The sequence below is a fragment of the Plecotus auritus genome (genome assembly GCF_963455305.1).
Source record: "Plecotus auritus genome assembly, chromosome: 2".
Lineage (NCBI taxonomy): Eukaryota > Metazoa > Chordata > Mammalia > Chiroptera > Vespertilionidae > Plecotus > Plecotus auritus.
Window position 1 is genome coordinate 118,658,989 of NC_137771.1, and position 27,358 is coordinate 118,686,346.

The 27,358-nt window shown below is 40.3% G+C and overlaps 1 protein-coding gene and 1 pseudogene across 2 annotated transcripts in view; both read right to left on the reverse strand.

Moving 5' to 3' along the window:
* Positions 1-506: 506 nt before the first annotated feature.
* The window catches only part of TM4SF18 (transmembrane 4 L six family member 18), a 35,506-nt gene continuing 8,654 nt past the window's right edge, over positions 507-27,358 (reverse strand). The window contains exons 4-6 of the mRNA XM_080657014.1: positions 7,079-7,221; positions 1,768-1,948; positions 507-802 (exon numbers count right to left, since the gene is read on the reverse strand). Coding sequence (XP_080513140.1) covers positions 788-802; positions 1,768-1,948; positions 7,079-7,221 — 339 coding nt within the window. The 3' untranslated portion in view covers positions 507-787. The remainder of the gene's footprint in view (positions 803-1,767; positions 1,949-7,078; positions 7,222-27,358) is intronic.
* Positions 19,774-21,099, reverse strand: LOC308242605 (nuclear prelamin A recognition factor-like; annotated as a pseudogene). Its single transcript has one exon. The product of its transcript is annotated as a nuclear prelamin A recognition factor-like (transcript).

Below are 27,358 nucleotides of genomic sequence, written 5' to 3' on the forward strand. Positions count from 1 at the left end.
TATTTCAGTTGTAATTCCAGCTTATTCCTGGGAGCATCTCTGTTCAGTATCTACCTACTCTCCTGCCATTTTTAATCCTTGTTATCCTCTTTTTAAAGATTAAGAGATAGGCTCAGAGAGGATAAGTAGTTTGCCTATGGACACAGCCAAGTTTCAAACCTAGGTCTAAGTCCAGTTCTTCTGCTTGACCCTTATACATGTTCCCTAATAAACTAAAGGGCCAACAAGAACAATAGCAAGAATGAAACTTTCTGAGATGCTCTGTCTGTGCCTTAATCTGAAAAAAAAAAAATCAGTTTTATTTGTTTTGGATAGTTATGCTTCTTACTGTAAATGTAAGATTATAATCTGCTTTTTCACATAGCACTATTCATAGTCTTTAAAACATCATTTGTAACAACTATGTAATATTACAACTAATGTACCACTCTTTACTTAATCTTTCCCCTAAACTTTGAATTTTTTGGTATTCTAATTTCCCAGAATATTAAATAATGTAGAAAGTTTCATCTTTTATACTTATTTATTTCCAAAGTATATATTATTAAAAATAGATTTGTTTGATCAAAATGTATAAACATTTTTAAAGATGTTGACACATATTGCTTGGAAAAAAATTCTAAATAAAAGTGTGGCATAATTTGCACTTTCAGTGAGGACTGTAAATTTCACAAATGACTACAAAAAACACCAAATGGAGGAAATATCATTTGAATATTGCCAAATCTAAATAAAAGACTTAGATAGATGACCATAACTTGATAATGGAAAGCATTCTTGTCCTTATTCAAATGATTCCAGGCTACAAAAAAAGGAAAACCAAAGTAAGTAAAGTAGTAAATTTGACTTGATTAATGATTCATAATCCAGGTAGCAACTGAAATTTACAGTTTATATTCAAAACATAATGGACTAGAAGAATATCTATTTGAAACTGCTAGGAAAGGAATTATCTAATACTAGAGACCCAGAGCATGGATTCGTGCACTGGTGGGGGGCATGGCCTGCGGGGATCGGCCTGCTGTGGGAGCACTGCTCATCCTAGTCAGTAGAGTGGCACTCCCACTGTGGGAGCACACTGACCACCAGGGGGTAGCTCCTGTGTTAAGCGTCTGCCCCTTGGTGGTCAGTGCGCATCACAGCAACTGGTCAACCAGTTGTTCTGCCATTTGGTCACTGGGCTTTTATATATATAGATATGTTGTTAAACAAGACACAAGATCTTAGTCACAATTTCTCTTCACTCCAGACTTGCTTGATAGGTTTAGTAGTTTCAATTATAACTAAATTAACATTAATATTTTAGCAGATGATGCAGAAATAATCCCAATAGATAAAGACATATTTCACATCTTAAAAACCACTCACTAATGACTCAGTATAAAAAAGGATTTTTAGCTGAATGTACCAGCATTCAAAGGAATGAACTAAAAAATTCTCAATGCACATAAATGCATATATTTATTTGATCTTTGGGTTATAACTACATGGAACACTAAAATGTTGTTCATTGAAAACACTGGGTTATTTTCATTATGCACCACGGAATACAGATTTTACTATTACATTGATTTAATCCATATAGACAAACCAACAGACACATTGAAAATATTGGAAAAATTAGATGTATTAGGGGCTGAATAAAGAAAGATGAGGGCAGTAGGGATGGAAATAATGGAATTGTAAAAGACTTTTTAAAAAACTCATTGAATCCTGGGCAGTGAGGGTAAAATGGGTGAGGTACAGGTGCCAGTGGGGGTCTGTTACCTGGATGATGACTGAATAGGTTCCACATAGTATCTTGGATAACTGAATGACTATTCTAATGAGGCAGATGATCACCTGAAGCCCACTGAGTGCTATGAGAATGGAAAACAAAATGATGTTCCACTCCACTACATGTGCAGGTTCAAGGCACTGAATCCATATGCTGGAATCTGTAAGAAAACTGAGAGCGAGGAAGGAAATGGTCAACAAGACCCAACAAGGCCAAAGCCTACATACTTGGTCCAAGGAAGAAGGCTACAGTTATTTATATGTTTGGGACACTAATATATATGATTAAAATATATATTATTAAATATGAATTCATATATTTAAAAAAATCATTCAGTACATATATTGAACATATAGTATATATAGCACCAGACTATACTTATTGTAAACATGGTACCTGCCTCAGAGACAATTCTAATTCAATTAGGAAGCAAGACACATACTGAAGAGTTCAATAGCAATGGAAAGCAGCATATGTCAATACCAAGAGAGGTAGAGACTTCTTGTCTCTGGGAGTCCAGAAGTTAGCCTGAGCTGTTGGGCAAAGAGCTGAGCTTGCACTGGATATAAAATCACACAGGTGGCAAAATGAAAAAGAGAAATTCTGCTATCGTGTTTCCCTGAAAATAAGACAGTGTCTTATATTAATTTTTGCCCCCAAAGACATGCTAGGTCTTATTTTCAGGGGATGTCTTATTTTTCCATGAAGAAGAATATGGTACACATTTATTGTTAAATGAAAATAAAGGAAATTTATTACCTGTATACGGTACGGTAGTACGGTAGTTGTCAACACAAACCAGACAAACTGTGAATCCTACAGTATCAAGAATTTACTCATTTATTCAATGACAATCATGTCATCATCTTCTGGAACATCATCATAACAATCCAATTCCTGAATTTCCTGGTGAATTTCTTGTGACTCCATTTCTTTCAGAATCAGTGGACCAAATCTCTCATGTTTAGCAATAGCACTGTCTTTAAATGAGTACTTCTTGTCAAGGTAGCCTGCTCGCAGTGCATTTGCAATGCAACTGTCAGTGATTTTCTCCCCTGAATTCTTCACCCAAGTCACAACTTCTTGCAGTTTAGGTTTCACAAAGTTTCCACGCTGATTTCTCTCCATTCTATTTTCAATGTAGTCATTAATTTCCATGCGCAAATTGTCTGAATGGCTTGTTTATTGCAATATCAAGAGTCTGGAGATAGGCCGTCATTCCTGCGGGAATCATTGTCTGATCTATTTTTCTTTCGTGAAGAAATGTGTTCATGTCTTTAGCGTGGTGAGTGCTGGCTGCATCCCAGACTAGCAGACCTCTTTGGCTCCCTTGCATAACAAGCGGTAGCATTAAATCGACCCACTTCCTTATAACTGCTTGTGTGGCCCAGGCTTTTTCAGTTCAAGAATAAAAACGCCCAAAACACATTCAATCTTTTCCTTTTTGCCCTTAGAAATGATTAAAGGTGGGATTTTAGTGCCATCCAGATGAATTGCCAAAATACAGGAAACACGTGCACTTTCGTAAGCAGTGGAGGGAATGTACGCTAAGGAGGCACCCCGCTGTTCAATTGTTGTTTGAGATGATTGGCCCATAAACACTACAGTTTCATCCATAGCAATCATGTTGGAAAGATTGTATTTAGAGAAGTCAGCATCATCAATAAAGGACTTGAATGCAAGTGCTCGCTTAATAACTTGAGTATCTTCCAACCTAAACAATGTTGTAGATCTTCTTAAAGACAGTTCACTTCGCTGAAGGAAATTATCCAGCCAGTGTTGTGATGCTTTGAAGTCTTCGGGGGCTATGTCAAACTGTGGTGCCATTGCAAGGGCAAATTCTTGAATCTGAGCCCTATTCACTACCAAAGCCTTTGCTCTCCTGTCAACAACCCATTCACAGATCAGGTCTTCCAGCTCGGAAAATAATGGTTGCCGACCTGATCCACACTTGCGCTTTTTAGCATTTCCCTTGTCCACTTGTTCAATGAGGTTACCATACTCTGCTCACCATTTTCAGACCAGTCGGATACTCAACATCTTCTCTTTGCAGAAAGCAGTAAGATTTTGGCCCCAAGAGTCTTCTACGGAGTAGCTTTTTCTTTTTGTGCTCATTTCTACCGTAGGGGTAAAAAAAAAAGGAATTGGGGTATCAAGGTGGGGGGAGGGGGATCACTCAAAATGATACAGGGGGTATCAGAGGGGGGAATCAAAATGGCACAGGAGAATCAGAGGGGGGATTACCATTTTAGTAACCCCTTTTGATCCTCCTGTGTCATTTTGATTGCCCCCTCTGATCCTCCTGTGTCATTTTAAGTGATCCCCCTCCCCCCACCCCTGTGCCACTAAACACCTTCACCAGACATCCCCCCTACCCCTTTATCAGACATTTACCCCCTGGGGCCTGCCTGGGGACTGTCACTGGGCTTGCTGGGGCCTGGATCTGGGCTGGGGGTCTGCCACTGACTGAGAACCTTCAGTCATCATGAAGGCGGCCGCGAGCATCAGGTAGTGTCACCAGAGACAGACCAGCACTCACCACCTTCGCCCGGTCCCGTCCGCTCTAATCCTCCTGTTCTTCTACACGCATCTGCAAAAGTCTCCACCTCTCTCCCGCCCCGCACTCACCGCTCACTCCGACCTCCGCTCCACCTCCACACAGCAGTGACGTCAGGACTCCGCGTAACGTCACTGGTTGCTAGACACCAGTCAGGGCGGCCCTAGCGACCAGTTTATGGTAAATTAATTTTCATTCTGAGACAGAGCCTGGGGGCCTTATTTTCAGGGGATGCCTTATATTTCACTCAGAAGGAAACATGTAAGTAGGTATTATTTTCAGAGGATGTCTTATTTTCAGGGAACACGGTAGATATTTCTAGACACTGCCCCAACACTCTCTAGATCAGTGGTTCTCAAACTTGAGCATGTATCAGGATTGTGGAGGGCTTGTGAAAATGCAGATTGTGGGCCCCACCACAGAGTTTTTGATTCAGCAGTTCTGGGTGGGGCTCAAGACTACATTCCTAAGTTCCCAGGTGATGGTGATGTTGCTGGTCTGGGGTCCACAGTGTGAGGACCTCTTCTTCAGAGTGTTGCTGTCCTGCAGCTCTTAAGAAGATTTAGACTGTGAGGTGGGAATGCAAAAGCTGAAAAGGTTTGATCAGTCTAGTTTAGCATAGAATTGTGAGAATTAGCTTCCAAGATAATTTTAAAGCCACACTGAATCAACCTGACGACTTTTGCCCACATCCAGGTCTACCATGACCATTACTTCTTCTTATAAGGAGGACACACTCTCTGTTCAACTAAATAAAAATGGAAAACTGATCTTTAAAAAGAATCACCCAAACAAAAATAATCAAACTTATTTACAGGGTGGAATTTTCTATAAATATCTTGTCAATAGTAAGATGATTTTTCTTAAAACAGCAATCCAGGCAATCTGGGTACCAGCCAAAGTGGCTATGGGTATTAATGCCTGTGGCAGAAAGGAATGGTGTCCTCACCACCATGGCCTTTATTTTCTTTTTGTTTTTCTCTCTCCCCATTCCATTTCATTCTTATCCCCCTCAGTTAACTCTCTTTCCTATTCTCTATGCTCCAGTACACTGAGAGGCACTGAGAATTTCTTGATATTGCCAATGACCCTTAGGTGAAGAGGTAAAGAGCATTGAATACGAAGTCAAAACTTTTAGACCTGTAGGATCTTGGGTAAGGGATATTACATCTCTGACCTCTAGAGTCTTATCAGGAAAGTGAGCTTAAAATATCTAATCCTAAGGTTACTGTGACTGTTTGTTGAGAATTATGTAAAAATTCTTTGTAACCTATAAGCACCAACAGGGTTTGCAAGGAATAGAGAATTTGGACCAGGTGAATGCAAATATCGAGGGCAACTTGAAAGGAGTAATGGAGAGGCATGTGGGCAGCCTGAGATTCTTGCAATCAAAAGGGGAGGCTTCGCCCTAACTGGTTTGGCTCAGTGGATAGAGCATCAGCCTGCAGACTAAAGGGTCCCAGATTCGATTCCAGTCAAGGGCGGGCACATCCGCAGTAGGGGGTGTGCAGGAGGCAGCTTATCGATGTTTCTCTCTCATCGATGTTTCTAACTCTCTATCCCTCTCTCTTCCACTCTGTAAAAAATCAATAAAATATATTAAAAAAAGGGGGGGGGAGGCTTCTTTGGTTTTGGGGTGGGGAAAAGTTCAGGGGCTAATGGCATAAAAAGGGATTTTTTGTAGCCAGCAAGACTTGATACACAGGGTCCCTTTCCTGAAGTCCTTCAATTCCACAGGATTGTCTCTAAATTCTCAGAAAGGCCTGGGGTTGTGTTTCAGCTTCTCCTGACCTTAGAAAGAGCTTTGGCCAGAGCACCTTGTGGAACCTTCAGAATAAAGGCAACACAGAAGCAGTTCTGCCAAGGAGCTCTAGGTGAGCATGTGAGACCTCAAATAGATGTGGGTCTTGAACAATAAAGGCAGTCATTGGGGGGTTAAGAAGAAAATGTGACTTCCTCAGGGAGTGGTATGGACACTCCCTCATTTCATTCCACTAGAATTCTGAGCACAGGATGAGACAGGACAAGATTCAGTTACCCTCTTCTGAGTCTCTGCCTGGGCCCTGCTACCTTTTGAGATGCCTCTGCAGATGCTGGTAGGCCAGTAAGGTCAGCACAGTGCCAGTGGGAGGCATTCTGTGATCCAGCATCAGTCCTTCAACACCTGAACTACCATATCAGCCTCTTCAGCAGACTTCTAGTCTTCTTCAGTACATGCTAGAGAAGCTCCTGGCTCCATCTACAAGCCCCTGCACCTAGGTGTGTCTCCGCATCTCAGCCTGCACTTTGTTACTCGCTCTGCCCCTGCTGGCATAGCTCTGGGTGGCACCCATCCATGGGCACTGTAATTCTCTCTCAGCTGAGTCCTTTTATATCTGTAACATACCACATGCTCAACCTGGCCACAAAGCAAGACTGACTTCCCAGAACCACTCAACTGCTCCAGCAGTTGCCAGACCACAGTAACCATGAAGTCCTGTTCTGAAGTATGGGAGAAACATGTCTTTCATTTGGATATATCCATAATAGCCTCAAAAGAGTGAGTGCATGTGGCATTAAAAGACTGGAGAAAAAGCATCTGGACAAAGATCAGAGCAGGAACATATTAGTCTGGATATTAGTAAATGAATAAGAAAATTCTGCACTAAAATAACTGCATGGAACACCAAAGTGATCATGGAAAATGAGCATGAGCATTAAGTCAGGTATTTCTGACCTCCTTGGCTTGAGGAATTATTCCTTACCGTCCTGCAGTGCCTTCAAAGGCATATTCCCAGCCATTGAGGGTGCGGCAGTATGGGCCTTGGACAAGGCCCAAAGCTGATATAGCCAGGCAGTATCCAGAGAAAGAAATTCCAAGGCCAGAGAGTATAATTGATAGCAGTGTCTAAATTAAACACAGAAGAAGGAAGTTAGTGCCATAGAGTGAGACAAGGGGATAGTGTGGATAAATGATCAGATAGGTACTTTCCTCTACTCATCCAAGCCTACTCAATTCTCTGTAATAAAAAATGTCATGACAAAAATGGGAACATTAAATTCAAACCCACCTGATTCTAAAAATAAGTTTTTAAATGAATTTTTGTTTGGCATTCCATAGAAGTGACTAATTAATTTACTAAATTTCTTCCTTTTTTCTGGAATTTTGATATCAAAATAATGACTACCTCATATATAATGCAGTGAAGGTATGTAATCAATCAATCTATACTTATTTTTTGGAGATATTATTTTCTAAGTGGGGGGGTCTCTAAGAATCATAAGTTATGAACCCTGCTTTTCTCTTATGTAGATGATATTTTAATACTTTCACAAAGAGAAATATGATGGGAAATACCAGGTGTTAACCTAGATGGTCATGTTTATATTTAAGTCAGGCTGAATTGATGGGGAGGAGAGTGTTTTCATTTGGATGGAGAAAATGAGCAATGTTCACAGGCAGAGCAGCACAGGTGGAGTTGTGAGAGTGAGATTAGTTTGACCTAAGAGGGGGTCCTGCAGAAGAGTAGAGGAGAGAATTATGAAGACGATGGTGCTAATGCTGGGGAGACAGGGTTGATAGGACACACTCTAGCCCTTGTGTCTCTTACAGACTGACTGAAGCTTGATAGATCTGAGTGGAACATGGCCTTGAGTGATGGATCAAGGACTCCGGACTTTCTCCTTCCAGGCAAAGGGCTTTCCCTCCATAAGCTTTCATTTAAAAACTAGAGGCCTGGTGCATGAAATTCATGCATGGGGGGGTGTCCCTCAGCCCAGCCTGCACCCTCTCCAATCTGAGACTCCTTGAGGGATGTCCCAGTGGGACCGGGCCTAAACGGGCAGTCCGGCATCCTTCTCACAATCCAGGACTGCTGGCTCCCAACCGCTCACCTGCCTGCCTGCCTGATTGCCCCTAACCACTTCTGCCTGCCAGCCTGATCACCCCCTAACTGCCCTCCCCTGCCAGCCTGGTCACCCCTAACTGCCCTCTCCTGCCAGCCTGGTCGCCCCTAACTGTCCTCCCCTGAAGGCCTGGTTCCCCCCAACTGCCCTCCCCTGCAGGCCTGGCCACCCCCACAACTGTCCTCCCTTGCAGGCCTGGTCCCTCTCAACTACCCTCCCCTGCTGGCCTGATCACCCACACTGCCCTCCCTTGCAGGCCTGGTCACCCCTAACTGCCCTCCCCTGCCGGCCATCTTGTGTCCACATGGGGGCAGTTATCTTTGACCACATGGGGGCGGCCATCTTGGGTGTTGTAGTGATGGTCAATTTGCATATTACTCTTTTATTAGATAGGACTAGAGTCCCGGTGCATGAAAATTCGTGCACTCGGGGGGAGGGGGGTGTCCCTCAGCCTGGCCTGCACCCTCTTGCAGTCCGGACCCCTCGGGGGATGTCCACCTGGAAGCTTAGGCCAATCCCTGGGGAAACAGGCCTAAGCTTGCAGTGAGACATCCTTAGTGCTGCGGAGGTGGTAGAGGCTCCTGCCACTGCTGCTGCACTCGCTCTGTTAGCCCAGCTTGTGGCTGAGCGGAGCTCCCCCTGAGGGAGCACACTGACCACCAGGGGGCAGCTCCTGCATTGAGCTTCTGCCCCCTGGTGGTCAGTGCATGTCATAGGGACCGGTTGTTCCTGGGCATTCCACCGTTAGGGTCCATTTGCATATTAGTCTGTTATTATAGGATTTTCAAATCTACAAAATTTGAAAGTATAGTACAATGACCCTTAGGTACCCCTTACCTAGACTCACCTTTTGTGAATATTTACCACTTTTGCCTGCTCAGTCTCCCTCTCTCTCTGTTTGTATATGTACATACATATATTTATTTACAATTTTTTCTTGCTGAAAATTTTGAAAGACATTGTGATTTCTTACTACTGCATACATCAGCTCATATCTTCCAAGAATAAAGATATTCTTTTATTCTGTAACTGTTTTTTACCATTTCATACAGGAGCCAATAAAGGTTTTTGTACAAAATCACATCTCTTTAGTTTCCTTTAATCTACACTAACTTTACTGCTTTTTGTTTTTACGTATAGTAAGTTATTTTTGAAGAATCCCAGCCAGTTGTCTTGTAGAATGCTCTACATTATGGGCTTTTCTGATTGTTTCCTTCACATTGGACTTGGGTTGAACCTGTTGGCAAGAACAAATGATTGGTATGGGTACATTGTGGGCCTCTCACTGCTATTGGTAATGATAAATTTGAGCTCTTGGTTAAGGTGGTTTCCTTCAGATCTATAAATGTACATTTTTCACTTTGCAAATAGTAAATAATTTGTGAGATAGTACTTTGATATTGTGTCATATCTCGTTCCCTAAAGATATTTGAACGAATGGATAGATTTAGCATCCACTAATGATCCTTATATCCATTGGTTGCCAATTATCACAATAATTGGTTGCAATGTGCTGCTTTTCTATCATTTCTTTTGCATTTATATTATCTTTTATTTTTTTTCTGCACAGAAGAACTTCCATTTCTTTCTCCACTGCATCTCTCTTTTTGTATATATTCTGATTCATACAAATTAATAACTTATTATTCTTTTAGATGTTGAGATGATCCAAATATGGCTAGTGAGAACATCCATTCAAAGTCAATTCCTGTGCCCCTTGACATGTCCTTATCATTCTTTGAACATTTTCGTGCTTTCTGGCACAGATGTTTCAAGCTCATCTTAAATTTATGTTGCCCTAGACATGGCATAAGTTCTTTTTCTGACAAGCTATGTAATTAGTTTTTGAGCAAGAATGTAGTATAAAACAAAATATGATTTTGGAAATTTCTCTAGCAGTGGTGTCATGCCAGCTGGAAGTAAGAAAGCCCAGGAACAAGGATTCTATATGGAGACAACTTCAAGTCAAGTGAAAAACACATGCACTGGAGAAAAAAGACATTCAGAAGGAAATGAGTAGCTGAAGATGACTGAAGAAAAATTCTAGAGTTTGAAACTTAGGTGAAAATGAGACAGAAATAGAAATGTCAAGAAAAGTAGTTTGGTTTGGGAAAAAATTAATTTAGTTTTAGAAGTGCTTTAAAAAAAAAAAAAGAGTAGTATAGCCAAACAGAAACATGCAGTAGCAATTTGATGATAAATTCAAAAGCTGAGACCAGAAAAAGAGAGAACAACAAACCTGTGATTTTAGGAGCAGGGTTATCTATATTTCTTTGTTTAAAATTATTTTACTAATTATAACATTAATACATGTTTATTATAGAAAATTGGAAAATATATTTCAAAAACAAAAGAATAATTCTGTTTTTCTCCTCTCTGATATTATTTCATCAATATTCTCTCATATGATTAAAAGCTCATTCAAGTTATATTTCTCATATTGATTTTTATAGGATTTTGCTCCATGATGGAATGAGATAAACAGAGCTACTTTTTGTTTTACAGTAGATTGTTGTTAATTACACTTTGTAAAGAAAATTTGCCTATTCACCAATGCCATCTTTGAAAAAGGAAGAAGGATGTTTTGAAAAGATTGAGCTCCCTGTTTATCAATTGTACTCTTAAGCAGTTCACTGGGAAGATCAGTGAAGAATTTCTTCATTTGGCAACCATAGCATAATATATATGTACATATATACACACACTACTATGTAATTAATACTAGATACCATTGCACAATTGAGGTAAGCATCAAAATAAAGTGAAAATAAGAATCTCTTGGCCCTGGATGGTGTGATCCAGTTGGTTGGAGTGTCATCCCATGCACCAGAAAGTCTTCGGTTTGATTCCTGGTCAGGGCATGTACCTGGGTTGTGGGTTAAATCCCTGGTTGGAGTGTGTGTGAGAGGCAACTTATCTCTCTCTCTTTCTCTCTCTCTCTCTCCCTCCTCTCTCTCTCCTCCTCCCTCTCTTAAATCCATAAAATTAAAAATAATTAAAGCATCTCTCTAAATCAGTTTCATTTTCTGTAAAATGTACATTATGTAGATGATTTTAGCACTTATATAACAAGGCTGTTTCAAAAATTAAAGCCTATAAAATTATTTGAAAAGTGTAAAGTAAAATCAAAATTATTGATACCTATTATTTCAAATGCCCCTATTTGGCCAATAATTGTTTTCCAGAAATAACAGCCCACAGAATTTTAGCAGAAGATGAGACTCTCTGGAGGAATGAATATAAGCCAAGAAGTTTATGAAGTTCAGGATATGCTACACTAAAATATAGCACCTTGGCATATTGAATATCTTAAGCTGAAGGAGCTTAAGAAAATTGTAGAAGCAGGACTCCATGTGCAGACAATTGCAAGTTGAAGTAAGTCACTCTGCCCCACAGCTGCCTTTCTTCTCTGAAACAAATCATGAAACTCCCATAACAGGTACCTTCCCTGTACAAGGAAGAAGGAAGAAATTATCACCAGAGACAGGGAATTTGGGACCAAGAAGTTTGTATAAACAAACTTGTTAAACTAAATTTTATCTTCTAGTTACTTCTTAACCATTCACTATCCCTAACTCAAACCCCTCTATTTTGCCAATGTTCAAAAATTTTATTGTTTCTTTGCGTAAAAGAAGATTTCTGCCCTGGCCCACCTCTTCAAGTCTTTATTCTCTTGTGAAGGATCTCAGATACATGTAAAAATTCAGTAAAATCTGTATGCATTTCTTTTGTTAATATGCCCTTGTCTATTTAATTTTCAGACCCAGCTAAGGATCCTAAGAGGGCCAAGTAAAACTTTTTTCTTTCCTACAATTTCTTGCACCCCAAAACACTGCACCATTAGCTGGAGACACCTTGCTTGATCTGGAAGCTGCACTTAGAGATTATGAACCTCTGATAAAATCTGGCAGATGGTAAAAATTCTCACCACATCAGTCTTTTAGATCTGCCTGCTGCAACCAGTTGGGCAAAGGTGGTAATAAATTTGTTTCATTTCTAGATTTAGATTGGCAGGAGTAAAACATTTGTAAGAATTAGTTCTTTGGATTGTGACTCTGGTTAAATTTTGGAAGATTAAAAATGGTGGCAGAGTGAGTGGAAGCTCACAGACATGCTCTTAGGACCAAACTGCAATTACAACTAAAATACAGAAGAACCACCCTGAAAAATCAACTAAGGACTAGCTGGAGAGAACCCTGATAACCAAGGAAGGAAAGCGGAGACCACAGAGAGACTGGTAGGAAGGGTGGAGGCATGAAAGGGCTGGCTGGGCTCAGGAGAACAAAGAGACTATACTACTGGACCCCTCAAGACACCTTCTACATAAGACCATCCCATAAAGATTGGAAGGCATAACAGTTATATCTAATACATAGAAGCAAATATAAAGAGATAGATAAAATTGGGAGACAAAGACACAACCCCCAAATGAGAGAAAAGAGTGAATCTCCAAAAAAAGAACTAAATGAAATGGAGGCAAGCAACCTATCAGACATAGAGTTCAAAGCATTGGTTATAAAGATGCTCAAGGAACTTAATGCAAATCAACAACAGCATGAAAAGGGAAACAGAGGCCACGAACAAGAACCAGACAGTAATGAAGAGTGATTTATTTGACATGAAGAACACACTGGAAGGAAATAAATGTAGATTGGATAAAGCAGAGGACAAAATCAGTGATTTGGAAGAAAAGGTAGACATAAATACCCATTTAGAGCAGCAAATAGAAAAAAAGAATTAAAGTCAGGAAGAGAGGTTAAGAGAGCTCTGGGACAACATGAAACATAATAACATCTGCATTATATCATATCATCTGCAAATAATGAGAGTTTTACTACTTAAGGAAAAACTCTCTTTTCTTTACAAAGTGTAATTAACAAGGGGAAGAGGGTCAGCAACAAACAGAGAGCATGTTAAAGGAAAAATGAAAGAAAACTTCCCCAACCTGGTGAAGGAAAATGTAACACAAGTTCAGGAGGCACAGAGAGTCCCAATAAAGATGAACCCAAAGAGACCCACACCTAGAAACATCATAATTAAAATGGCAAATGTTAAAGGCAAAGAAAGAATCTTAAAGGCAGCAAAAGAGAGAAATTTACATACAAAGGAGTTCCCATTAGAATGTCAACTGACTTCTCAATAGGAACACTTCAGGCCAGAAGGGAGTGGCATGAAGAAAATTATGAAAAGCAAGGGCCTAAATCCAAGACTACTGTATCCAGTGAGGCTATCCTTTAAAATTAAAGGTGAAATGTAAAGCTTTCCAGACAAAAAAGGTTAAAGGAGTACATTACCACTAAACCAGCAATACAAAAAATGTTAAAGGGACTGTTTTAAGAAGGAGAAGAAAAGGAGACAGAGGGGATCACAGGCATAAAGAAAATTAAAATGTTAACAAATAAATACATATCAATAGTAACCTTAAATGTAAATGGATTAAATGCTCCAAAGGACATAGGGTGACTGAATGGATAAGAAAATATGACCTGTACATATACTGTCTTCAAGAGACCCATCTCAGAACAAAAGATACAGACAGACTGAGAGTGAAGGGATGGAAAATATATTCCATGGAAATGGAAAGGGAAAAAAAGCTGGAGTAGCAATACTCATTTCAGGCCAAATAGACTTCAAAACAAAGGCTATAACAAGAGACAAAGAAGGCAACTTCATAATACTAACAGTAATGATTCAACAAGAAAATATAGCCCTTTTAAACATATATGCACCCAATATAGGAGTACCCAAGTACATAAAAAACTCTTGATGGACTTTAAGGGAGAGATTGACAGCAATACAGTCATAATAGGGGACTTCAACACTCCACTGACATCACTGGATAGATCTTCCAGACAAAAAATTAACAAGGAAACAGAGGCCTTAAATGACACACTGGATCAAATGGATTTGATATTTACAGAATATTTCACCCCAAAGCAACAGAATATACATTCTTCTCAAGTGCACATGGAACATTCTCAAAGATAGACCACATGTTAGGACACAAAACAATCCTATACAAATTCAAGAATATTGATATAATACTAAGCATCTTCTCAGATCACAATGGCATGAAGTTATAGATCAACTACAATTAAAAAAACTCAAAAACATGGAGACTAATAGCATGTTATTAAACAATGAATAGGTTATCAATGAGATAAAGTAAGAAATTAAAAACATCCTGGAAACAAATTAAAATAAACACACAACCACCCAAAACCAATGGGACATGGTGAATGCAGTCCTGAGAGGAAAGTTCATAGCACTACAGGCCTACCTCAAGAAAGAAGAAAAAAGACTAATAAACTATCTAACCCTAAAACTAAGTGAATTAGAAAGAGAACAGCAAGAAGAGCCCACAGGAAGTAGGAGGAAGGAAATAATAAAGATCAGAGAAGAAATAAATGACATAGCAAAAAAAAGAAAACAGTACAAAAGGTCAATAAATCTAAAAGCTGGTTTTTCATAAACATGATTGATGAACCATTAGCCAGACTCATCAAGAAACAAAGAGAAATAAACCAAATAAATAAAATCAGAAGTAAAAGAGGTAATGTAATTAATAATGGTCACCAGAGAGATACAAAGGATTGTAAGCAAATACTATGAACAACTATATGCTAACAAATTGGACAACCTGGGTGAAATGGACAAATTCCTAGAAACATACAATCTTCCAAAACTCAATCAGGAAGAATCAGGAAACCTGAGTAGGCCAATAACAACTAATAAAATTGAAACAAAAATTAAAAAACTTCTAGCAAACAAAAGTCCTGGACTGCATGGGTTTATGGGTGAATTTTACCATTCAAAGAAGAACTAACACCTATCCTCCTCAAATTATTCTTAAAAATTGAAGAGGAAAGAACACTCACTTCCAAGCTCCTTTTATGAAGCGAGCATTATCCTAAATCCAAAACCAGATAAAGACACTACAAACAGAAAATTACAGGCCAATACACCTGATGAACATGAACACAGATGCTAAAATCTTCAACAAAATATTAGCAAATTGGATCCAGCAATATGTTAAAAGATCGTACACCATGATCCAGTGGGATTTATTGAGGGGATTCAAGGCTGGTACAATATTCAAAAATCAATAAATGTGATACATCACATAAAGAAATTGAGAGTTGAAATCTTTGAAAACAAATTGAAAACCACATGACCATATCAATAAATGCAGAGAAAACACTGGACAAAATCCAGCACCGTTTTTTGATAAAAACTCTCAGTAAAGTGGGAATAGAGGGATCATACCTCAACATAATAAAGGCCATATATGACAAACCTACAGCCAACATAATACTAAATGGGCAAAAACTAAAAGCGTTACCTTAAGAACAGGAGCAAGACAGGATGCCAGCTTTCACCACTCGTATTCAAATTAATATTGGAAGTCCTAGCCACAGCAATTACACAAGAAGAGATAAAAGGCATTCAAATTGTAAAGGAAGTAGTAAAACTCTCATTATTTGCAGATGATATGATATTGTACATAGAAAACCTAAAGCTCTAGCTGGTTTGGCTCAGTGGATAGAGTGTTGGCCTGTGGACCAATGGGTCCTGGGTTTGATTCCAATCAAGGTCACATACCTTGCATGCAGTCTCCTCCCCAGCCTGGGCCCTGGTCAGTGCTGGTGCAGGAGGCAACCAATCAATGTTTCTCTCACATCAATATTTCTCTTTTGTCTTTCCCTCTCTCTTCCACTCTCTCTAAAAATCAATGGGAGAATATCCTTGGCTAAGGATTAAAAAAAGAAGAAAGAAAAGAAAACTCTAAGGACTCTACCAGGAAACTATTAGACTTAATAAATGAATTTGGCAAGGTAGCAGCATACAAAATGAACATCCAGAATTAGATGGCATGTTTATATACCTATAATGAACTCTCACAAAGAGAAACTTATAAAGCAATCCCATTTACCAGGCAACAACAAAAAAAGATACCTAGGAATAAATTTAGCCAAGGAGGTAAAAGATTTGTACTTGGAAAACTATACAACATTGAAAAAAGAAATAGAGGAAGATACAAACAAATGGAAGCATATATCCTGTTCATGGATTGGAAGAATTAACATCATTAAAATGTTTATACTATCCAAAGCAATCTACAGGTTCAATGCAATTTCTATTAAGATACCAATGGCATATTTCACAGAACTAGAACAAATACTCCAAAAATGTATATGAAACCATAGAAAAAACCCAAATAGCGACAGCAATCTTGGGAAAGAAGAAGAAGTAGGAGGGATCACAATACAGGATATCAAACTATACTACAAAACCATTATAACCCAAACAGCCTATTACTGTCACAAGAACAGGCATATAGACTAATGGATCAGAACAGAGACCCCAGTAATTGACCCACACCATTATGTCAATTAATATTTGACAAAGGAGGCAAGAGCATACAATGGAGTCAAGACAGTCTCTTCAATAAATGGTGCTGAGAAAATTGGACAGATACATGCAAAAAATGAAACTAGACCACCAACTTACACCATACACTAGAAAAGACTCAAAATGAATAAAAGACTTAAATATAAGGCATGAAACCATAAAAATCTTGAGGAGAACATGGGCAATAAAGTCTCAGACATCTCACGTAGCAATCTGTTTACGGATACATCTCCTAGGGGAAAGGAAACTAAGAAGAAAACAAATAAATGGAACTACATCAAAATAAAAAGCTTCTGCACAGCAAAAGAAACCACTGACAAATTGAAAAGGGAACCCACTGAATGGGAGAACATATTTGCCAATGATACATCTGATAAGGGGTTAATATATAAAGTACTCATAGAACTCAACAAAAAGAACACAAACAAATCCAATTAAAATATGGGCAGAAGACCTGAATAGACATTTCTCCAAAGATGACAAACAAATGGCCAAGAGACATATGAAAAAATGTTAAAAGTCATTAATCATCAGAGAAATGCAAAGTAAAGCCACAATGAGATAACACCTCACACCTGTCAGAATGGCTATCATAAAAAAAAAAAATCAACAAACATTCAGAAAGCCAAGAGACATATGAAAACATGCTCAAAGTCACTAATCATCCAAGAGATGCAAATCAAAACAACATGAGGTACCACCTCACACTTGTCACAATGGCTATCATCAACAAATCAACAAATGACAAGTGCTGGAGAGGATGCTGAGAAAAAGGAACCCTCCTTCACTGCTGGTGGGAATGCAGACTGGTGCAGCCATTGTGGAGAACAGTATGGAGTTTCCTCAAAAAACTAAAAATGGAACTGCCATTTGACCCAGTAACACCACTTCTAGGAATATGTCCCAAGAAAACAGAAACACCTATCAGAAAGGATATATGCACCCCTATGTTCATAGCAGCACAATTCACCATAGCTAAGATTTGGAAACAGCCTAAGTGCCCATCAGCAGATGAGTGGATTAGAAAACTGTGGTACATCTACACAATGGAATACTATGCTGCTGTAAAAAGAAAGGAACTCCTACCATTTGCAACAGCATGGATGGAACTGGAGAGCATTATGCTAAGTGAAATAAGCCAGTCAGAGAAAGATAAATATCACATGATCTCACTCATTTATGGATAATAAAAAACATTATAAACTGATGAACAAAAATAGATACAGAGGCAGAGAAGCATCAAACAGACTGTCAAACTACAGCAGAAAGGCTGGGGAGGGTTGGGACGGGAGGAGGTAAGAGATCAACTGAAGGACTTGTATGCATGCATATAAGCATAACCAATGGACACAAGACACTGGGAGGTGGGTGAGGGCATATGCTGGGGGATAGGGGAGGCTGGGAGAAGGTCAATTGGAAAAAAAAAAAAGGAGACATATGTACCACTATTTGTAATACTTTAAACAATAAAAAGATTTTAAAAAATCAGCAAACAACAAGTGCTATCGAGGATGTGGAGAAAAGGAAACAGTAGTTCTCTGCTGGTGGGAATGCAGATTGGTGCAGCCACTATGGAGTTCCTTCAAAAAATTAAAAATGGAACTTCCTTTTGACCCAATGATCCCATATCTGGGAATATATCCTAAAAAATCCCAAAACACCAGTAAAAAAGGATATATGCACACCTATGTTCATAGCAGCATTATTTACAACTAGTGGCCCAGTGCATGAATTCTTGAACGGATGGGGTCCCCAGGGGGGTTGGGGAGCCAGGACACTATCGGCCCTTCAGGTGGGCAGTGGTTTGCCCTTGCTGGAGGGGATCCGGATCCATCCCGGTGTCGTTCCTGCCAGTTGTTGAGAGCCACCTGGCGGCCACGTTTTTTGTTTGTTTGTTTGTTTTTGACACTTCAACTGTTTATTCCATAATGGATGGATCTATGTTACCACAGAGGATGAAACCCCACTGTAAATAGATTGAAAGCAGAAAATAGGTAATTTCACACAATGTCCCAGTTATCAACCTAGGTGGGTGCACAGGTACAATAACACATGAATGAGGAAAATCTAACAGGCTGAGGGGTTCAAGAAGAATGTCACCCACATGGTAACAAAATCTAAGTGCTCTAGAAACCAGCACCAGGCTGGCCACAGGCCTCACTTCATAGGACAGCATGGGGTGCTGAGCTGTGTGGTGGCTGCGTATCTTTCTGTGTAGTTGTCTGTGGGCCAACTGCTCTCTTCCTTCTCACTTAGGGTGAGCAGCATGTGAGGGCAGAGCATGCCGTCATGAAACACAGAGGGCTGCCCAGAGCTGAGGGGAGTGGCCGGGCCCATGGGGTGAGAGGTGGGCACAGAGGACGCTATCTCACTCAATTGTGGGGTGGGCTGGATGGCCTTCATCTGCCTGACCCCACCAGGGAGGGACCGAGCGGGGTATCTGCCTCTCCATTCTCCATCCTTCCATCTGTGACACCTGTCACCCTTGCCAGGGCTCCCCCAAAGTGAGTTCAGCTCAATCCCTGAATGTAAAAGGGCATGGGGTGGGGGGGGCTCCACTCCAGTGCCCCCTGATTCCCAGCGGTAGAACCTGGTCTCAGGACGGTGGCCACCACTGCAGAATGTAGATCTGTTTCAAAAAAAGTTTGGAATGCAGACTTTTATATGAGCCCCTGTTCCAAAAGGTGGCAGTTTGTTCACATTGTGGCAAAGACACCTTCAAGAGTAACATAAGTGGGTGAAGTCAGGGCCAAACCGGGCCATTTCTTCATCCAATCTCTCTGAGGTGCATGGACAGAACCAAGTCTCAGCTCTTCGCAGGGCACTTGCGGGTTTTTTTTTTTTTTTTAAGCCTAAAGGACTGTAGTCTGTCTCCATTGTTGTTCTTTGGGATTTTTTCATCGTAGGGTAAATGGATACGTACATTGGGGCAATCCTCTTGAGATACAATATTCCAGTTGCACCCATGTGATGAAGACAGCGCCCCTCAGAGGGAGGGAGCCAACAGATTGGGAGCAAGGAATTTTGAAAACCAAAGGGATGACAGAGACGCTAAACCTTTCCTTCATGGGTCTGACACCCCTCCTCAGGCAGCCTGCAGGCCGGGCATCTGCTGGACCTTTGCCACTTGATGTCCCTGCTGCTAGGCAGTGTGCAGGGCCACCTGGGCCCAGGGGGAGTTACTCCCCCCCCCCCAGTCACTCCTGGTAAAGCTCCTGCACATGGGCCCTGGTCTCTGGGGGCCACACCAGGATGGCGGCTCAGATGCCCTCCATCTAGCAGCACCCTGTCCCTGTCCGCATGCCCGTCCTCTGCCTGGGCCTGGCTCCTGCTGCTTAGGCATCCTCCTCCACAAAGTGGCAGGGGAACTTGCCCCTCCTCAGCTTCAGGACCACATTCTGGATGCTCTGAAAGCCATAAGCAGCCGCAAAGTGTAGCGGAACCTCTTCATCTCTTTCAAGGGTAACCTCCTGGAAGTCTTTGTTCCTCAGGGTGTGGTAGGTGAGCACCCCCACATTCTCGTTGAACAGCTCCTTGGCCATGTGCCTGAAGATGTGTGCCAGGTACCTGTCGGAGCTGGCACCCTCGTGGAGCCTCACCTCCTCCTCCTTCATGTCTCCAGAGTGTCCATGGCAGTGTCATTCGTGGCAAGGCCACTTTGCTCCATTATCTGGACAATTTCACCTGAGGTTAACATGCAGTCAGCACCCTGGGAACTATGCAAAGCTGTGGGAACTATGTAAAGCTGTGGGACCTTTCTCAAAGGGCCTCCGGTTTCTTGTCATAACATGGGGCTACAATGATGTGGAAAATCTTGTCTGGGGACAGGTTCTGCCATCTGGTGAAGTAATCCTGCACCACAGAGCCCATAATCTCCTGGGGAGACTTGGCCATGCAGAGGTGGGGTGAGATGGGGTGACCCAGCACAAGCTCCGCTTGGACCCAGCTGGGCCAGGCAGAGGTCAGCATGGGTAGCCGGGGCTCTTTATCACAGTGCTGGCGGTACCAACACACAAATTCCTTCTGACTCTCCAGGATGCTGAAGTCCGCGGCTATCTTCACATCAAAGACAGTGCGCCCCAAGGCTTTTGAGGAAGCTGCAAAGTCTTCTGGATGCAACAGTGACACTGAGGCTGAATTTAGCAGCAAAATAAGGTGGAGACTGAGGACACACGGACACTGCTAGCACCTTGTGCTGTGAGGTATCACATTTCTTATTAAGGTTCAGAACACGGAAGAAGTCCTTGGCTTTCTGCTGAGAATCTTGGACTCCTTCCTCTGCGGTCACACTACTGTCACACACCAGGCAGTCACTCAGATATATCTTGGCATTGGCCAACTTATGGAATTCTCCCTTCTCTCCATTTTCCTGAGCTGAACTTTGGACGTTAAATGTAGCATTCTCTTGGTCATCGGTGTTTGTTTTTTTTACTACATTCCTTCCATGTGTGCAGTGATCACACTTCATCTGGAGTGGGACAGGCAGGGGGGGCCAGCGTGCATGACCTGGAGGAAGCAGGGGAGAGTAGTCACAGCTCCTTGCAGAGCTTCTAAGGAGGGAAAGTGGCTGAGGTGACCGAGGCGGAGTTCCAGGAGGCTGGCAGGGCTGTAGGGATCCTGCCAGCAGCACTGGTCCATTGGTGACTGGCCCATTCTCTGGAGATTGAACCTGCAGAACTACTGAGGGAGTGAGTGGCTGCTGCCTGGCTGTTGGTTATTCTGGTCATTCCGGTTGCTGGCTTTTTGTATATATAGATAGCTAAGATTTGGAAATAGCCCAAGTGCCGAGGAGTAGATGAATGGATAAAGAAGGTGTGGGACATTTACACTATGGAATATTATGCAGGTATAAAAAAGAGGGATCTCTCACCCTTTGGGAGAGCATGGATGGACCTGGAAAATATTATGCTAAGTGAAATAAGCCAAACCAAGAAAGACAAATATCACATAATTGACCAACAAAATAAGACCTGAAGTAGGGAGGCATGGAACAGAGTGATATATCTTGATGTTGGGTTGAAGGGACAAGAATAGATAAACCAAAGAACTTATATACTTACTAGTATGCATAGCCCATGGACACAGGCGATAGGGTAGTGAAGACCTGGAGGGGAGTAGGAACTGGCAGGAGGGGAAGAAGTGGGGTAAAATGGGAGACATCTGTAATACTATCCTATATAATAAAAGCTTAATATGCTAAGTGTCCGACTATTTGACCATTCGACCAGTCACTATGATGTGCACTGACCACCAGGGGGAAGATGCTCTGACTGGTAGGTTAGCTTGCTGCTGGGATTCGGCTGATAGGGACTGGGCAAGACAGGCCGGACATGCCCTGGAGCCCTCCTGCAGTCCCTCCCTGGCCCCAATCGTGCACTGGTGGGGTCTCTTGGCCTGGCCTGTACCCTCTCACAATCTGGGACCCCTCGGGGGATATCAGAGAGCTGGTTTCAGCCCGAGCCCCTCAGGCCAGGCCGAGGGATCCCACTGATGTATAAATCCATGCACTAAGCCTCTAGTCAACAATAAAAACTATATTTTAAAATGGGGAAAAAATCATTGGCAATTGAAAAAAAAATTGATTTTGTGGTGTCCAATAGTTATTGATACTTTCCCTCCCAGGGATAGCTATTGCTTTCCTATTTCTCTCTTGTTTTGTGTCTTGAGAATCTGGCTTGCCTTTCAGTCTATTGGGGGATGCAAGTGACTCAGACAACCAATTGTTAGACTGAGGGCCCTCAAATAATGGTGTATATAAATGTGGGCTGCACCCCATTTGTGACTAGTGTCCTACTGACTGTTGCCAGCTCTCAGGAAAGTCTTTCTTTTGGTTATCTTTGGGACCAGTTCTGCATCTTAGGAGGGCTCCATCTTTTTACCTTCTTTGGGGATGACTCTTGAATTCACAGCTAAGTACTGGTTTTAGTTTTAAGTCACTTGATAGGTAAACCTTTGATATATATTTGAAACAATTTTTTTAAAAGAGCTCTATGGCCAGAAGTTGGCCAAATTCAGAGCCTGATAGAACTTCTTTTAAGGGCTCTGTCCTAAACTGAAATGAAGCTATGTACTCAGAAGAAAAGCAAATATGCTGAAGGCTTTGTGGTTTGACATTAAAGCATTCCAGAGACACACAGCTCTAAATCTAGATTATAGAAATTTTTCACTTCTATCTTAGTTGAAAGATATAAGAAGCAAATTGAAGATAATGTAGTTGGATGTGGGGGGTGTCAGTCCTTTATATCATTCAGGGTGAGGAATTTTAAAAAAAACAACCATCCTTGAATTACAAAGGCTCTTTGAATAGCAATTCAAAGTCCACCTACACTTAACAATACCCAAACATCCCCTACTTATCTCCAAATTTTTGCAGATATAACAGATCAGGACATTGGAAACAGAACTGTTCTGCACTTAAGAAAAAGAGAAAAATTGAAATAATAATCACCATAATAGACAAATATGCCCCAAAACTCCTTCTAGGAAGAGACCTACATTCTTCTTGTGTCTCTAGGAGAGGTAAATCTTACCATGTCTTTGAAATGTAAACATCCCAAGAGATCACTAAGATACAACCCACACCACCTGAGATTGAAGGGAAAAAAGGCTTACAAAACCCCAAACTGCTAAGAAAGTTCCCTTGCCCAAAATCTAGTCCACAGCCTCCGTAAGATCGCTTGTCAAGAACAGATGCAAATTTTAAGTCTTCTTCATAAATATTAGTAAAATGCTTTAGCCATCTGAGCAGATAACCTTAACTTGCTCCATCTGTTCTTTTATACTAGGGAGGTTTGTATTAATGTACTTAACATGATAACATTTTAAAAAAAGCTATAAATTATGTGTGTCTATCTACATGCTTATTTATATTGATATATGTGTACATGTGTCATTAAATTAATTAAATGGTAGACCATAAGGCTAGGGGGCTTTAATGGCATGGAACCTATTCAAGCAAACCAAATTTAAGCCTGTAAATGCCTCAGGATTGTGAAATTAAACAACCAATCACAAACAGCCAACTTGGTTTTAAGCTATAGCCAACCATTAATGTCCTTATTTGCTTCTGCCTTTTTTTTATAAAAGTCTTTCTCTGAACTCCTGTCTGTTGAGTGTAACTTCCTGTTTGGCAATGCCTAATTCAAATAGATTTTTATTCAAACTCTTTAAAAGTTTTAAAGACCTAAGTGTATCTTTTAACAGTATGTTACGGATGTGTGATATTTTTCTACCTTTGTGTAGTACTATCAAATTAACTTATAAAAGATTTCAAAGGAATTTTATTCAAATTGGTTTGGATATGAATGAACTTACAGATAAATTAAGTAATCCTAAAATTCTCAGAAATATAGAATGTACCCAAAGATTTGTTTTTTAAGTTCATGTAGTTTGGAATAATCTTTGGTAAACAGCTGGTTTTAAGAAAAAACATAGTCATAACTTCAGAGTTGTCAGCATTAAATATAATGCAGACATTGAAGCATAGTGGTCCCTCCTTTGGAAAAATTGCTGTTTGAAACTGCTGTTTGAACTACTCTGTTATTCTTAGACAGTCTCTTATTCTGTAGGTCAACTCTGTTATTTTTAGACTGTAAAATAACTTTTTTTTTTTGCTTGAATAGAAAAGATAAACTTAATTGTCTGACCTTGCAAGTGAGCCATCTAACTGATACCCTGATATTGATGCCAGGTGTCTGTATAGATATGATATGATACTCAAGGTTACATGTATCTGTATAGATATTATATGGTACTCAAAGTTACAAGTTGTCTGTATAGATATGACAGGTGTTTGATTAGATATGATATGTATTCAAGGTTACAAGCTGTCTTACACAATGAACTAGAAGGATATAAAAAGGAAATACTCCCTCCTGTGTTTGTTCAGAATTTGACAGAGGTAATGTGCTCTGAACCTGCGCACAATAAAAATGACTCCTAACTAATTGGCTCATTAGGTGTCTTGTCCAGCTCGCTGATCTGTGATACAACATATAATTTTTTCTACTTAGTTTACTAGTCAAAGTTTTGTTATCTCTACTAGATATTTAAGAGTATAAAACTATAAATTCAATCTAAAAACAAAAAATACATAAATATAAACTGCTTAATGCATGTTGAATATGGTAGTATGAAAAAGAGAAAAATTATATGTTAAAGTTTTACTTGCATTGTCTCTGTGATGTTTGAGGCTTCTCAATATATAGGTATACGTCTATTTACATATATACATTTGATTAACTATATGTTAAAAAATTTGTCAAAAAGAGAAATGACAAATGATGGAGGCTAATCTTGTCTAACGTCTCATTAAATTTTCATTAGTAATTTAAACACAATTGTTATGAGTGAGTGGATTAATAAATGTGAGATAAAAGTTTATAATAAATGAGCTTTTCAACAAAACATTATGTTTTATAAAATATGTCTATTTAAATAGGTTTCAAAATATTTGGTAACTTGAAACCTTAATATTTTACTGTTCAATTAAATGATGATAATTCATTGAGTATCTAGATCATTTCAAAATTAGATAAAATAGTGAAACATTAATTACTGAACATAAGTTTATTTACTTTTGTCTTCCTATTACAGAAGAATTAATGATAACATGTCCTGTGCCATTTTGAAAACTTTCCTCTGAGAAAGTGTATACTTCTAGAAATGGTAAAATGTATATTTATAAAAACAGTTCATAATTGTTTATTCTCTAGTTTTCACTAGAAATTAAGGATTCTGAGGCTTAAAATTCTAATTAACATAAATAATTAAAGCTAATCTACACTAATAAAAGAGTAAGATGCAAATTGACCGTACCTTCAAGACGCCCACTAGCCAATCAGAAATGAGTATGCAAATTAACCCAACAAAGATGGCCGTTAATTTGCATATGCAGGGACCGAGTGGCCGGGGCGTTCTGCACCGCCCTGGCTGCTCTGGGCCTCTGGGCAGCATGGGAAGGTGGAAAAGTGGCTCTGGCCGGAATAAAGGTGGTACTGGCAGCCAGGGGAAGGAAGGCCCATTCTTGCATGAATCTTCGAGTATTGGGCCTCTAGTAGAATAATAAGGGAACAACTTTGTAGGCAAAACAATTAGGATGTGTTTTTGGTACAAAAGAATATGAGGTATGGAATTTTTTTTTTAAGTGTTTTTATTGATTTCAGAGACAGGAAGGGAGAGGGAGAGAGAATCATCAATCAGCTGCCTCCTGCTTGTGCCTTGACTGGAAATTGAACCATGACCTTCTGGTTCATGGGTCAATGCTCAACCACTGAGCCACACCAGCTGGGCTGGAAATGTGTTTTTTTAGGAGAAAAAGAGAGTAATTTTGTCCTGAAGTAAAATAGGACTGATAATATCTGTGATAATTCTTTTTTAAAAATATATCTTTATTGATTTCAGAGAGGAAGTGAGAGGGAGAGAGAGAAACATCAATGATGAGAGTGAATCATTGAATGACTGCCTCCTGCACACCCCCTCCTGGGGATTGAGCCTGAAACCTGGGCATATGCCCTTGACTAGAATTGAACCTAGGACCTTTCAGTCCACAGGCTGATGCTCTATCCATTAAAGCAACTAGGGCAATCTATACTAATAAAAGCCTAGGTGGCCCTTGTGTCATCACAAGATGGCTGCCCTGACATCGTCACAAGATGGCCACCCCCATGTTGTCACAAGATGGCCGGCAGGAGAGGGCAGTTGTGAGCAACCAGGTTGGCAGGGGAGGGCAGTTGGGGGGACCAGGCCTGCAGGGGAGGGCAGTTGTGGGCGATTGGGTCAGCAGGAGAGGGCAGTTGGGGGCTATCAGGCCGGCATGGGAGCAGTTAGGTGTCAATCAGGCCAGCAGAGGAGTGGTTAGGGAGTGATCAGGTTGTCAGGCAGAAGCAGTTAGGGGCAATCATGCAGGCAGGCAGGTGAGTGGTTAGGAGCCAGCAGTCCCGGATTGTGAGAGGGATGTCCGATTGCTGGTTTAGGCCCGATCCCCACCCCGAGGGGTTTCAGTTTGGAGAGCGTGCAAGCTGGGTTGAGGGACACCCTCCCTCCCAGTGCATGAATTTTGTGCACTGGGCCTCTAGTATCTCTGATAATCACAATATATGTGCTAATTCCAATTATTAACTTAAAATATTGTATGTCACAAAAATAACCAGAATTCTGTGTCAATTAAATTATAATAAACTCTAATCAAATCTTTAATTTGGCCACTTTTAAGTCTTTTGCCATTTACAGACAGCTACTTATTTGTTCTGATGCTTTTGCAAAAGTGCTTGTCTTCAAAACATGGAAACAACTCTAAGAAGTATATACCTCTGAACTGGCTAAAAATTGCTAAAACTCTAATGGAGAAACTGATGCATTCATAAAATTGGTAACACAAGATCAAGTAGTACAAAAATTAATTATATAGTACTGAATAAATTGATGAGGATGATTCATTTTCATGACTTTAAAAAATTTCTGGATTCTAAATATTTTGTTTTCCAGGTTTAAGGAAACATTTTTCTTTTTTCTCTTAAGCTATCTAAGACTTACAGCAATTTGGTAAAGTATGCCTTTGTGAACAAAGATAAAATAATTACTTTTCTCCCTACTTTATTTCTCCAGAATTAGAAAATTCTTAGTTATTTTTCTTATTTTCATGGCAATATATCTATTTGCATAAGTTCAATAAGTCTGTTCTCCTGCCCAGCTGGTGTGGCTCAGTGGCTGAGTGTCGACCCATGAAA